Below are 14,714 nucleotides of genomic sequence, written 5' to 3' on the forward strand. Positions count from 1 at the left end.
GTAGGGAGGAGGAGGTAGAGGGAGAGGGGGAAGGGGTAGGGAGGAGGAGGTAGAGGAAGAGGGAGAAGGAGTAGGGAAGTGGAGGGAGAGGGGGAAGGGGTAGGTAGGAGGAGGAGGTGGTGGGAGAGGAAGAGGGGGAAGGGTTAGGTAGGAGGAGGTGGAGGGAGAGGAAGAGGGGGAAGGGTGTAGGGAGGAGGAGGAGGTGGAGGAAGAGGGGTAAGGGGTAGGTAGGAAGTAGTGGAGGGAGAGGGGAGAAAGGGGTAGGGAGGAGGAGGTGTAGGGGTAGGGAGGAGGAGGTGTAGGGAAAGGGGGAAGGTGTAGGGAAGAGGAGGAAGAGCTAGGGTGGGTGAGGTGGAATTGGGGTAGGAGAGGGAGTAGGGAGAGTGCGTTGGAGAGTGGGTAGGGAGAGTGCATTGGAGTGGGGGAGTGGAGAGGATAGGGGTAGGGAGGGTGACATGGAGTGCGGGATGGGAAGAGTGAGGAGGATAATGGGAGGGAGGGGAGAGAAGGTAGGGAGGGGAGGGTGAGGAGAGGGGAAGCATAACCCACTTATGCCTATGGATACTGACACTGTTAGCTGAGAAAAATCTTATCATTTTAGTGTAATCAAAACCGTCATAGTACAACAAACATATCACACAATATTATGAAAAGGAAAGTTGCTACTCGCCATATAGCAGAAGATAGGCACAAGAAGAAGACTGTGACAAATAAAGCTTTCGGCCAGTAAGGCCTTCATCAAAAATAGACCACACACACACACACACACACACACACACACACACACACACACACACACAAAACTGCAGTCTCAGGCAACTGAGGCCACACAGCAAGCAACAGCACCAGTGCATGATGGGAGTGGTGACTGGGTGAGGATAACGAGGAGGGTGGGGCAGGAAGGGGGAGGGACAGAATGGTGGGAGTGGTGGACAGTGAAGTGCTGCAGGTTACACAGAGAGCTAGCAAGAGGTAGAGGGGGTGGGGTTTGCAGAAAAGGAGAGAACTAAAACGACTCGGTGGGATGGTGGAATGAGGGCTGTGTAGTGCTGGAATGGAAACAGGGAAGGGACTGGATGGGTGAGGACAATGACTAAAAGTTGTGGCCAGGAGGATTATGGGAACATAGAATATATTGTAGGGAAAGTTCGCACCTGCGCAGTTCAGAAAAGCTGATGGTGGTGGGAAGGATCCATATGGCACAGGCTGTGAAGCAGTCATTGAAATGTAGGCTGTCATGTTTGGCAGCATGCTCGGCAACAGGGTGGTCCACTTATTACTTGGCCACAGTTTGTCTGTGGCCATTCATGTGGACAGACAGCCTGTTGGTTGTCATGCCCACATAGACTGCAGCTTAGCTTGTATATCACATGACTGGTTTCACAGGTAGCCCTGCCTTTGATGAGATAGGTGGTATTGGTGACCGGACTGGAGTAGGTGGTGACAGGAGGATGTATGGGACAGGTCTGGCATCTAGGCATATTAGCCATGATGTAAGGGATTGGGAGCAGGGGTTGTGTAAGGATGGACGAGTATATTGTATAGGTTCGGTGGAGGGTGGAAAAGCACTGTAGGAGGGGTGGGAAGGATAGTGGGCAGGACATTTCTCATTTCAGGGCAGGACTAGAGGTAGTCGAAGCCCAGGCGGAGGATGTAATTCAGTTGCTCCTGTTCTGGGTGGTACTGAGTTACAAGGAGAATACTCCTCTGTGGCTGGACAGTGGCACTTTGGGAGGTGGTTGGAGACTGGAAAGATAAGGCATGGGAGATTTGCTTTGTAAAAGGTTTGGAGAATAATTAGTCTGTGAATGCTTTAATGAGACCCTCGGTATATTTCGAGAGGGACTGCTTATCACTGCAGATGCGATGATCATAGGTGGCTAAGCTGCATGAAAGGGATTTCTTGGCAGGTGGCAGCAGTCATCTGTTTTTGATGAAGGCCTCACTGGCCAAAAGATTTATTTGTGACAGTCGTTTTCTTGGGCCTATCTGTTACTCAGCATCTCTGCTATATGGTGAGTAGCAACTTTCCTTTTCATAATAATGTTATGTTCCATCCTGGTTTTTCCACTGTTTGAAATACATCATACAATGTCATGAAGTACATTTTGAGAAAGAGCACAGACTGTGTTTGGACACCAGATTTCATTTTCATAAAATAAATACAACAAGAATTTTACAACTTCACAGTGGAAAACTGTCACTAACTACAATTTTGGACAAAATCAATCCATATCATTCATGAGTAGACCAATGAGAGTCCGTACAAACAGCCATACACTGTGGTGGTGGCAGTGACAGCATTATTATTGTTGTTAGTAGTAGTAGCAGTAGTAGTAGTAGTAGTTGTTGTTGTTGTTGTTGTTGTTGTTGTTGTACCAGTTGTACTGCATTGGTTAGTAACACTGAGCAGAAAACACAAGAAAAAGCTACCACAAGTAGTGAAGCTATAACACTTTTACAGTTCACTTGCAAATGCACACAACATAGCTGCTCTTCACAGAAATAACAATTAAATTTGAAATCAAAAAGTGGGTGAGAGAGAGAGAGAGAGAGAGAGAGAGAGAGAGAGAGAGAGAGAGAGACATACGGTAGAACTGCTTGCTTCCAGTGTGACGTTTTGGGGTGGCTCTGTTGGCACATCAGACAATGTCCTTGCTGTTTTCTCTTCTGTACTTGACCCTGGGCCATTCTGATTAACGGCAACAACCCAAACACTGTACTCGGTAAACTTATTGAGATCTGTCAGCTCATACTGCAAGTCTGGTGTAACAATGTGGTGCTCTTCTACCGAACCTTCCTGAAAGCAGAACTGATTATGTCACAATAAATTTTATACATCATCTTATAAACATATTCATACATTATCCTATAGTAAAAGTGAGATATTTTTTTAGCTCTTGTGGTCTAAATCTACAGATACACTCTGCAAATCACTGGAGAGTCCTTGGTGGACTTTACAAATGCACTGCCCATACCCAGAACTCTTCTAACAAATTTAGGTCTTCCATTTGCTTTACATACTACTTATTTCATGTGTTCACCAATTTTGTCTCTCTTCTTAGTATTAACCCTAAAATATTTAAATGATGTTATGTACTCTACGAGTTTTCCACTAATTCTGCAATTTGATACTCTTTCTTTGTCATGGGCATTACCTTGCACTTACCATGTGCAGGAGGGATAGTCTGACTTTTAACTATCACCACAAAAAATAAAGTTAGTTAGTTTGTTTGAAATCCTAGTAAATACTGAAATCTCCATGCTGAAGTGCTTCAGCACGTTGGGGGTGGGGTGGGGGGGGGGGGGGGGCAGCCCACTGATAAACTGGAGTACCATGCAGTAATTGGTTTCCAACAGCAACAAAAATATAGCTGTATTAGACCAATTCAGATGAATTATTTAGTGTCAGTGGGTGAGAGATTGGGAGAGTGTGCTGGCCAGGGCAACAGTCATACTCTCTCTGTATCAATTTATGTCAGCACAACTTGCGCAACACGCACCTTTACATTGTCTTGCTGAAAGATACTGTCATGGATATCTCAAAGATAAGGCACAACCTCCAGCCTAAACACGCCAGAAATGCAGCAGCTGTTGTACAAACAATCAGCCATGTGAACAACAGAGCTATGTGACTGTGTAATGCACCCAACACCAACACATACCATCACACCAGGTGTTGAACCTGCATGATAATAACAAATGCAATAGGGCAACATTTGTTCTCCTTAAGAGCCTCCAAACAAAGATATATATCGACCGTGATGCTGTACATAACACTGGATCTAATGTGAAAACATGAAGAAGTGCCACTCCTGCTCATTGTTGGAGCATCTCTCTTGGCTGTTGTGTCAAGGGAAATCACAAAAATGGCCACTGTGTCGACTATCCATGACTCACTGTCACACTGTCCGTGTGTATATATTTCCTAATACAAACAAGCCCACTTCCTGACGCATAATCTCAGAAACAAACAATGTTCATCTGTGATTTCTGAATGAGAAACCAACTGCACAATCTCTCCTTACATACAGAATGTAGATGGCATTACTCCCCGCCTAGTTTCTGGGGTTATGCTAAAACGCGTGTCAGTTGCATATTGAAGCACACATCATATTTCATGCCACTTTGATGGCTGTTATATGGCTGCTTCATGGTGTTGCGATTTTAATGGCCTGCAGGATTTTTTTTTTTTTTAATAACAATTATTATCTTGACCAGTTTCACATACCTTAAAGTTCTTCTTGATAGGCTCTAAGGAACATGATGAAGGAAATGAAAAAATGACTTATGTACTTAAGCTGCGACAAGTTTATTGAAAATCACACAACTCATTGGAAATGCTTGAGTAATTTAAAGTACTCCACCATCAGGTAAAATACAACAAAGAAAGAGGTATTGTGCAGTAGAAGAAGAAATTCAGATCAGTGTTGACTTAAATCCATCCTACTTTGAAGGCAAACACCCCTACCAAACATATCTGATAAGCAGTGGCAAACTAGGGGGAGGGGTGTACAGGGTGGGGTAGGGTGGAGTGAGGAGGAGTTGGGCAGGGGGAGGGGGAGGGGGAGGCAGGGCAGAGGTGGCAGCCCACTGAAGGCCTCTAGTACTGTGGGGCCTCCAAATTTCGAGGGTCTTGATATCAGAAGCCCCCTCCAGGACCAGAACATTTTTAATCAAATCCCAAACAAGGCCAAAACATGCAAATACACTTCTCGGGTTTGCTGATTGTATTGTATAATTCGTGCAGTATTTTATCACTGCAATTGCTCAACATCATCGGGTGGTGGTAGCTGATGCTGTCACTGCCGCAAAGTGCAGCTGACAATAATCGCGAGTCCTAATCTATCATTCCAGGAGCACGCAATAAGCATGCGCAGGAAGATGCTCGTAGTCGGGAAGAAAGCAGTGCTCCTAGTGCCCCCTGCTGGGAGCCGCAGGAAGGCCATCCGAGTGCATGTGCTATGGGCAATGACTGTGCTGCCAGACGCTTCTGTGGTTAAAGGCTGAATTAAATCTCAGTAGTTCATTGCGTTGCATGATGAATCGGAAGTTCTTGTTTTCCCTGCTTTCCTTTAATGGCAGCCAATGCTGGATTCCAGGAAGTGCTTAGTTGAAAACCTGATTCCCTGTTGATAAGATTGTCCTCTGTACAGATATGTATGGCCTCCTTAACGACACAGTCCCAGAAAGATGACGCTGGGTATAAAATTTCAGTCTTTTCGTAAAACATACAGTGTTTTGTGCCTGGACAATGCTCTGCTACTGCAGATTTATCAGGTTGCCCCAGGCATGTATGATGATGGTGTTTGATGCAATGCTCTTGCACGGTTTGGCATGTCTGCCCAATATAAGATTTTCCACACTGGCATGGGATTTTATACATGCCACTTTTCCTAAGGCCTAGGTCGTCTTTGACTGAGCACAATAAATTCCTCAATTTTGCTGGTGGCCGAAAAACACACTTAATGCCGTGCCTTTTGAGAATTCTTTTTTATTCTTGAAGACATGCCGCCAAAATAGGGCAGGAACTCTGTTGCAGTGGGTACCTCCACATCTCCATTTACATCCCTGCTTCGAATTTGCTTAATACGGAATGCATCGCGTATCTGCCTATCGGAATAGTCATTCTGTTGGAATATCATTCTTGGGTGTTGTAGCTTACCAGGTAGACTCCCGGCATATGAGACTGCATGTGCTCTATACACCAAAGAGCATAATACACTACACCGTTACACAGGGTGATGACAACTTGCAGCCTGCAAATATAGCTCCGTATGAGTTGCTTTGCGATAGATGCTACGTCCCAGTGTACCGTCAGCTTTTCTTCTGACTACGATGTCCAGGAATGGTAAAACGCCATCCTTTTCCACTTCCATTGTGAATTGTATACTGGGATGGAGCGAGTTCAGATGCCGGAGAAACACATGTAATGTCTCTATCCCATGGGGCCACACCACAAAAGTATCGTCTACATACCACCAGAAGCAGGAAGGTATGAGACTTGCCGACTGCAGTGATTTTTCCTCAAAGTCTTCCTCAAAAAAGGTGGCCACCATGGGAGATGGAGGACTTCCCATGGCAACACCATCCACTTGTTCAAAATAATTTGAGGTAAGCACATGTTTATATAATGCCACAATGTCGTTCTCAAACTGGCTGCTGATAAGCTCTAACAAGTCCTCCAGAGGTAGTTTTTTGTGGTGTGGCCCCACAGAATAGAGACATTACCTGTGTTTCTCTGGCAACTGAACTCACTCCATGCAAATATACAATTCACAATGGAAGTGGAAAAGGATGTAATTTTACCATTCCTGGATGTCATAGTCATAAGAAAATCAGATGGTACAATGAGACCTAACATTTATCGCAAATCAACTCATACAGAGCTATATTTGCAGGCCAGAAGTTGTCATCACCCTGTGCAACATGGTAGTGTCTTACGCTCTCTGCTGCATAGAGCACATGTGATCTCAGATGCTGAGAGTCTACCTGGTGAACTACAACACCTAAGAACGGTATACGAGGGTGAGTCAAATGAAAACCTTAAATATTTTTTAAAATATTATGTATTGTGCAGAAGTGGTACAAAGCTGTATCACTTTTCAACACAATCTCCCCCACACTCAATGCAAGTCCTCCAGTGCTTACAAAGTGCATACATTCTTTTAGAAAAAAATTCTTTTGGTAGTCCGCGCAACCACTCATGCACCGCGTGGCGTACCTCTTCATCAGAACGGAACTTCTTTCCTCCCATTGCGTCTTTGAGTGGTCCAAACATATGGAAATCACTTGGGGGCAAGGTCTGTTGAGTTTGGTGGATGAGGAAGATACTCAAAATGCAGGTCTGTGATTGTTGCAACTGTTGTACAGGCAGTGTGGGGCCTTGCATTGTCATGTTGCAAAAGGACACCTGCCGACAGCAATCCATGTCGTTTTGATTTCATTGCAGGCAACCACAGATGATTTTTTAGATCTGTGTATGGCAGTGGTCCCTCTAGGCATATAATGCTCCAAAATGATGCCTTTTTCGTCCCAAAAGAGAGTCAGCATAACCTTCTCTGCTGATGGTTCTGTTCGAAACTTCTTTGGTTTTGGTGATGAGGAATGGCGTCATTCCTTGCTCGCTCTCTTCGTTTCCAGTTGGTGGAAGTGAACCCAGGTTCTGCCCCCAGTAATGATTCTTGCAAGGAAGCCATCACCTTCTCGTTCAAAGTGCCAAAGAAGTTCTTCACAAGCATCAACACGTTCTCTCACTTCAGGAGTCAGCTGCTGGCACCCATCTTGCAGACACTTTGTGAAACTGGAGCACATCATGCACAATGTGGTGTGCTGACCCATGACTGATCTGTAAACATGCTGCAATGTCATTCAGTTTCACTTGGCTGTTTTCCTTCACTATGGCTTCAACTGCTGCAATGGACGAGAAGCACCTTCCACTGAAGTCACACCATTTGCGAACTTCCTACTACATTGGTAGACTTGCTGCTGTGACAAACATACTGTAATGAGCCTTCATTCGTTGATGAATTTCAATAGGTTTCACACCTTCACTACGCAAAAACCGAATAACAGAACGCTGTTCTTCCCTGGTGCAAGTCGCAAGTGGGGTGGCCATCTTTATACTGATACTGTGACAGTACGTGTGCATCTGCACTATGCTGTCGCTACAGGCCATTCTGCACACTATTTATAGCACGCTTACCAACTTACAGGATAACAGCGCAAATTTCTATTTGTTATTACAAATTTAAGGTTTTCATTTGACTCACCCTCATACCAACAGAATGGCTATTCTGATAGGCAAATATGCCATGCATTCCGTTCTAAGCAAATTCGAAGCAGAGATGTAAATGGAGATGCGGAGGCACCCACTGCAAACGTGTTCTTGCCCGATTTTGGCAACATGTCTTCAAGAACAGAAAGAATCCTCAAAAGGCATGACATTACGTGGGTTTTTCGGACACCAGCAAAGTTGAGAAATTTATTGTGCTCAGTCAAAGACAAACTTGACCTTAGGAAATGATGCATGTATGAAATCCCGTGCCAATGTGGAAAATCTTATATTGGGCAGACATGCCAAACCATGCAAGAATGTTGCGTTGAATATCATTATCATATATGCCTGGGGCAACCTGATACATTTGCAGTAACAGAGCATTGTCTGGACATGGGACACTGTATGTTTTACGAAAAGACTGAAATTTTACCCCTGGTGACATCTGTCTGGGACTGTGTTGTTAAGGAGGCCATACATATCCATTAGGCAGACAATCTTATCACCAGGGATGCAGGTTTTCAACTAAGTGCCGCCTGGCTGCCGTTAAATGAAAACACGGAAAACAAGAACTTCTGATTCATCACGCGACACAACGCACTACTGAGATTTAATTCAGCCTTTAACCTTAGAAGCGTCTGGCAACGCAGTCATTGCCCACAGCACACATGCTCGGATGGCCTTTCTGTGCCTCCCAGCAGGCGGCACTTGGAGTGCCCCATTCCTCCAACTATGAGCGTCTTACCGCGCATGCGTGTTGCGTGCTCCCAGCATGATAAATTTCGACGACGATGTGTGATTATCATCAACTGCACCTTGCAGCAGTGACAGCAGCAGCTACCACCACCTGATGATATTGAGCAGTTGCATCGATGAAATATTGTGCGAGTTACACAATACGACACGGTGGCAAATCTGAGAAGCGTATTTGCAAAAAGCAAGGCATTAAAAGTCACAACAAGGCCAAAATATGTTCAATAAATAATAGGCAGTTAGGTGTAGGAGGCCCCATATATATGCAAAATATAAACGTAGGTACCTATCTACCCATTATGAGGCCAGAGCATTTGTCAATGTCAGTGTTCAGAATTGTTAGAACTTTTGTAAAACATTCCATGGAACTTAAAAACTGTAGAATGATAATCAGTTGTTTGCTAAACAAAATTATTCTACATGAAACACTCTAGTTGTAGCACTGGAGAATCTGGTGGAAATTTATGATGAGTTTGAGAAGGAGCAGGTGCTGCAAGAAATAAAAAGGCATCATAGGTATCTACATGCAATGAATATTAGTGTAGACGATGCTGCTAGGTGGACAGCCCAGGATATCCTTTAGTTTATAATTAAATGGGACTTCAGTGAATCATTACTCTGTACACCACTTACAAATCCAAAATTCCTGAAAATTTGTGTCTCAGTCACATTTTGCGAAAGTTTCTCTTAACTGAAACTAATAAAAAATTATCTTTGCTCTACAATGAATCTGGAATGACTACACAATCTGTCCATTTTATCAACTGAAAAAAAAGTTTCAAATTAAATAAATTTCAGGCATTATTGTGAATTTCAGTAAAAATAAAGGCACCAAAACATCTACTATAATAATATCAATAATAATTACTATCTTGTGCCAAGATCAGGAAAGTAACTCATATTATAATTGTACAAGCCTTGCTTCCAGACAAATAAGATCAAAGGTACTTTGCTTATTCTATTCTTTATTATTTCTTTGCTTTCTACCTGATGGTGGTTATGCTAAATGCTGATTTGTATTCAAGGTTTCTCACCAATAACTTTAAATATGTATATTACAATTACTAGAATGTAGAGTACAAAGATAATAAATAGTTTCTTTTTTCCTCAACCATTACATCTATATAATCATTTTTTACAAAATTTACACTACAGACAGATCAAGTTCTAAGCAGATCAAGGGTCTCATTTAGTTTTGTTGCCCTGGACCTCCGACAGGTTTAGTCTGCCTCTGATGGTAAATACATAGATTTGCAGCATTGGTCTTGTGTATTTTGTCAGACATCTTACATGACACTTCTGGCAGAACATAACATATTTCTAGTAAACTGCTTACCCACTGTCACTGAGTTGATCAACTTTCATCAAACCTATCACAGTATCAGGGCACAGCTCAGGGTCATAAAACAGTTGCATTCTTAATTGCATACTTATATACCACAACAAATAATTCTTTAGTAAAACACTTATTTGGTGCTGAGGTAGTATCAGCTTTGCATTTTAACCATTATTTTTGTAGTGGGGATTGCATCTCTCTCAGATATGAATATGGGCAAGAAGTTTGTTTATAAACAATTATGAAGCAAATAATGACAACACTAACAAATAATCAAAGGTAAATAATGAAGCATGTAATTTTACGAACACGGTTGGCAAGAACAGTTCACTATATATATGTAGCACGTCACAGTCACATAATAAAAGTGCAGAAATACTGCGCATGGAATGGTAGCATCTGTCCAAATGAACAAACTTATTTCTTTTGAACAACTAGCATGTACAGGATATAAAGTTGAAATGAATATCAGTCAATACTGCTTATTTCAGAATTCCATATTACTGCACCTGCATGTAAAACATCTTGTAGTGCTGTACAAGTCCATTTGTCAGATCTGGTGGTTGCCATTGAACAAGAAGACTTGTAGGACTCGTTGCAATCACTGTTAGGCCCCTGGGAGGTCCTGGTACATGCACTTCAGCTTGAGTTTTCACTCTTAAAATATCTGAACTTGCACCAGGTCCATGCTCATTATATGCCACAACACGGAAATGGTATAATTTATCTGGCATCAGTCCAGGTATGTTGACTTCCTCAAGTCGTGATCGTGTTGTATTCATTATGCGTTCCCTGAAATTAAACTGTTTGTTGTATAAAAATGCGACAGATAAATATTAATATGTTCACTGAAGAAATCTAAAACTTCTAACTGTACTTATGTTCACAATTTGAAATATGAATAATGGTAAAAGGCTCTCTAATAATGGTGCTGTGTCACAAATCCGGCTGAACATATAAAAATGATTTTTTCCGTGTTATGTGCTGCAACGTTGCATTTAAACAGGAATGCTCAACAGCCTACGATAAATAGAAATACTAATTCAAAAACACAGTATCATAAAATGGAATTTTATTACAACATGTGTTTAATCTGCCATAATACTTCAAATCTTGTTTTGCTCCAATGGTCAATTTTATCTTAATACTAGCTGAGTATGCAGGATTGCCCAGGTATGTATTTATTCTATTTCTATTAGCCCATCTTGCTATTCTATGAAGCCTTGAATATGAAACATTAACAGTAGAGTAACTGATTTTGTCCGTTCGATGTTTTCAATTCAGATTGCTCCCTGGACTGTTCGTGCACGCTTACTATGATTTTGTAGCACTCTGGACTTTTTGGCTAGCCATTCAGTTTGCAAACTCCGCCAATGATTGACCTGTTTGTTGCATCAGTCTCTGTGCTGCCGCCATTGTAACTGATCATATACTGTGTTCTATCTATGCAGAGTATGATAGAAAACAAAAATAGGCACAATAAATTCAGCAACTGAGCTTTTTTAGTACTAGTAGTGTAATGTTCAATCAATGTCGATATAATTGCAAGCAAAACAATATTGATAGCAAGAGATACTATCGCCATTGATGATAAATAGTCATTTACTCTATATGAAAGAATCATAAGCCCTCACATCAATCTTAATATAAGGCAGATTAGCCAAATAAAACTCTGGGATAACAAGTTATTTTAAGAACAGATGCATCTAGCTCAGCATAGGAGCATTCTGTCATGCAAGATCAATGATGTTTTGCATTAGAGACACTAACGATAATGCAACAAAATTATTTGTGGAATCAAAAATAAGAAATGGAAACATTTATGCAAAAAAACCTGTAACTGGTGTTAGATCAGGAGCCATTAATAGCTTTGTTTGGCCACAAAATCCAGTTACCAGGAAAGAAGATTCACTTCAAGTGGCTCATTTTCTTAGCAGATACCATTAACAAATGCTTCATAAGCCAATGTGCTAATAAAGATGCCTTTATGTGGCTTTCTTTAGGTTCAGACACTGGTTTCAACACGCACGAAGTGGCTTGTTTCCAGATATATAAGGAATTTTTATAATCAGTCAGTAATTTCCATTAACTGCATCCCTTATTGGCAAAGTTTCGGACTGTATACTCCAGCATGTGGCATGTTATATTCCACATTGACATGCCATATCTCTTTATGATGACAATGGCCAGTTCGAATAGAACCCTGACAACATCTAAATTTCAATTTTGTCAGCATTTACTGGGACTCATTGTGATCGATGCATCAAATTAATTTTGTTATGTGGAGACCTTGTTGTCCACTATGGCTGAGACCACAAAACAGCTGCCACAATGGAGATTTTTGTAATAAAGACTTACACCTCACTACTGTTTTTGTTAATGACCATCAGTTTACAGCCCAATATCTCGAAGATTTTTGTAGACAAAATGGCATGATCTATTAGTGTCTCCTAACAAAGATGCCTTTCTGTGGCTTTCTTTAGGTTCAGACACTGGTTTCAACATACACGAAGTAGCTTGTTTCCAGATAGATAAGGAATGTTTACTTGAAAAAAGAGACAGCATTGGTCGTATATTTTTTACTATTGCAAAATCGATTTTCTGTCACTGAGCGACCATCTTCAGTGCTATATTGTATAACTTAAATTGGGATGCACTGTTGTCACTAAGCTTACGGCAATCACCGCAGGCGGTAAGCTTAGTGACAACAGTGCATCCCAATTTAAGTTATACAATATAGCACTGAAGATGGTCACTCAGTGACAGAAAATCGATTTTGCAATAGTAAAAAATATACGACCAATGCTGTCTCTTTTTCAAGTATACCTGTTATCTGGTCGTAGTGCACAAGACAACATGGAGTCGCCAATCAATAAGGAATGTTTGTAATCAATCAGTAATTTCCATTAACTACATCCCTTATTGCCACAGTTTGGACTGCATTCTCCAGCATGTGGCATGTTACATTCCACACTGACATGCATGTTTGACTACTAGCTAAGATTTTGTATGGTACCTTGGTTCCGGATAAGCCGCTTTCTTTGTCAACGTCACTTTGTATTAACATACCGCTGCAATGCCTGTTTGACATTATCATTGTCGGTGTTGGCGTCGCAGTGTTCCTCTGTATAAGTCTTTGAAGGCCCTTAGTGGGCAGTTCAATAAGCAGCAGTTTATTGAAGGTCCATGTGTCTTCCGTGAACTGCTAATGCAATTTACCTGTGATGTCTCAGCTGTGTTTGGATGTAGTACTAGGTTGACCTTGGCTGTTGTATGGGGCAGTTATGCAGATTGTGGTGGCCTTGAAGCTTTTCCTGATGCAAACATTCTGGCCTGGAAGACTTGGAGTATAACTGAGAGTACAGAACTACTAGCTAAGATTCTGTATGGTACCTTGGTCCCAGATAATAACCCTAAATTTAGTGATAAGACAGTGAATGATGTACTCCTCTACGGGGCAGACAAAAAATGGTACCGGTAGTGAAAGACAGCCACAAAGTAACACTGACTGTTTCTAAATTATGAAGATCCACAACAGTTGGTGAAAAAAAGTGTGATACAGATCCTACATGGACAATAGCACCATCCACTACAGCATTCCTGTGGCACTGGCTATAAGAGCCTATCCAGTGCCAGTCACACAGATATGGCTTGGCCACTTATATTTGAGCATATACGCATAATCATTAACTTGGATGAACCCAAGCTACAGTATCCTACAACTATGCCACTATTATTTAATGGCCATCAGTTTCGATTAGCCCAAGCTACAGTATCCTACAACTGTGGCATTATTATTTAATGGCCATACAGGGTAGTTGCTTGCATATGCGGCTTCCTATTTGCAGTCAATAGCTGCTGCTGCTGCTGCTGCTGCTGCTGCAAGCACCCCGTAAGTTCTGGTCATTTCCAGCACCCACTAGTATGGCTTCAGGCTGATGTGCACAGTAGCACTCCATTGTCACCCTTCCTATGGGCCAATGGAAGTTGACTACATGCCACCACCAGCACCATGCTGCTGACTACTGAGAATACCAAAATGGAGCCTGCACTGAATTGTCATAAATTCCTCCCCTCCTCAACAAATCAGGGAATGACGGAGGGAGGTAGTGTTCCCAAAACTACTGATGACATGTCAGTTGTTATAGCCATGATCTACTCAACAGGAATGTAATTTCTGTGGCAGCATGCCTCCAGAGTGCCCAATGACACAAATCCACACAGTTATCCTGAGTCACCACGAGGACTCGTTATTATGTGACCAATGAAGCTCAAGAGACAATTCAGTATATTACTCAGTTATTCTGTTACTGCCAAAATTATCTGTAATTTTGCACACCGACTTAGACTGTGCTGTAGATTGTGATATCATCAACACTATTACGATTATAGAGTTGCAAGCCTTCTTCTATAAAGCGTAACTAGCGCTACGACAGCCTAGCTTTGATGCAAGAAACCCAACCCAGCTTTTATGCAAGAAACCCATGACTACAGATTTGGCTCTCTTCATCTCAGCAACTGTGCCCACTGGTGTGATAGTATAGCTACATAGCTACACCATAACATTACAGCCTTTGCTACATATCCATGACTTTTATTTGTACTACAACAGCTCCTATCCAATTGCATCGATCCTCTTCTGCAACACACCTAGAACATTCAATGCACAACAGCAAGTATGCAGTGCAAAGTCACAGAGTCAGTCTTCTGAGTATTCTCATATTGTACTACAAATTAATTGCTGAACAATCATGTGAACTCAGTACTATGACAGCCAATCTGGGAACACAATTAAATGAAGATTCGATTTTCCACCTGCTCATCATTGCAAGTATTTGAAAAAGGACA

General features: G+C 41.9%; 1 protein-coding gene across 1 annotated transcript in view; it reads right to left on the reverse strand.

The window, feature by feature from the left end:
* LOC126248580 (neogenin) overlaps positions 1-14,714 on the reverse strand; it is a 250,431-nt gene that overhangs the window by 138,133 nt on the left and 97,584 nt on the right. The window contains exons 10-11 of the mRNA XM_049949687.1: positions 10,376-10,658; positions 2,591-2,800 (exon numbers count right to left, since the gene is read on the reverse strand). Of these exons, the coding sequence (XP_049805644.1) occupies positions 2,591-2,800; positions 10,376-10,658 (493 nt within the window). The remainder of the gene's footprint in view (positions 1-2,590; positions 2,801-10,375; positions 10,659-14,714) is intronic.

This window comes from Schistocerca nitens, chromosome 3, assembly GCF_023898315.1.
Source record: "Schistocerca nitens isolate TAMUIC-IGC-003100 chromosome 3, iqSchNite1.1, whole genome shotgun sequence".
NCBI classification, from domain to species: Eukaryota; Metazoa; Arthropoda; class Insecta; order Orthoptera; family Acrididae; genus Schistocerca; species Schistocerca nitens.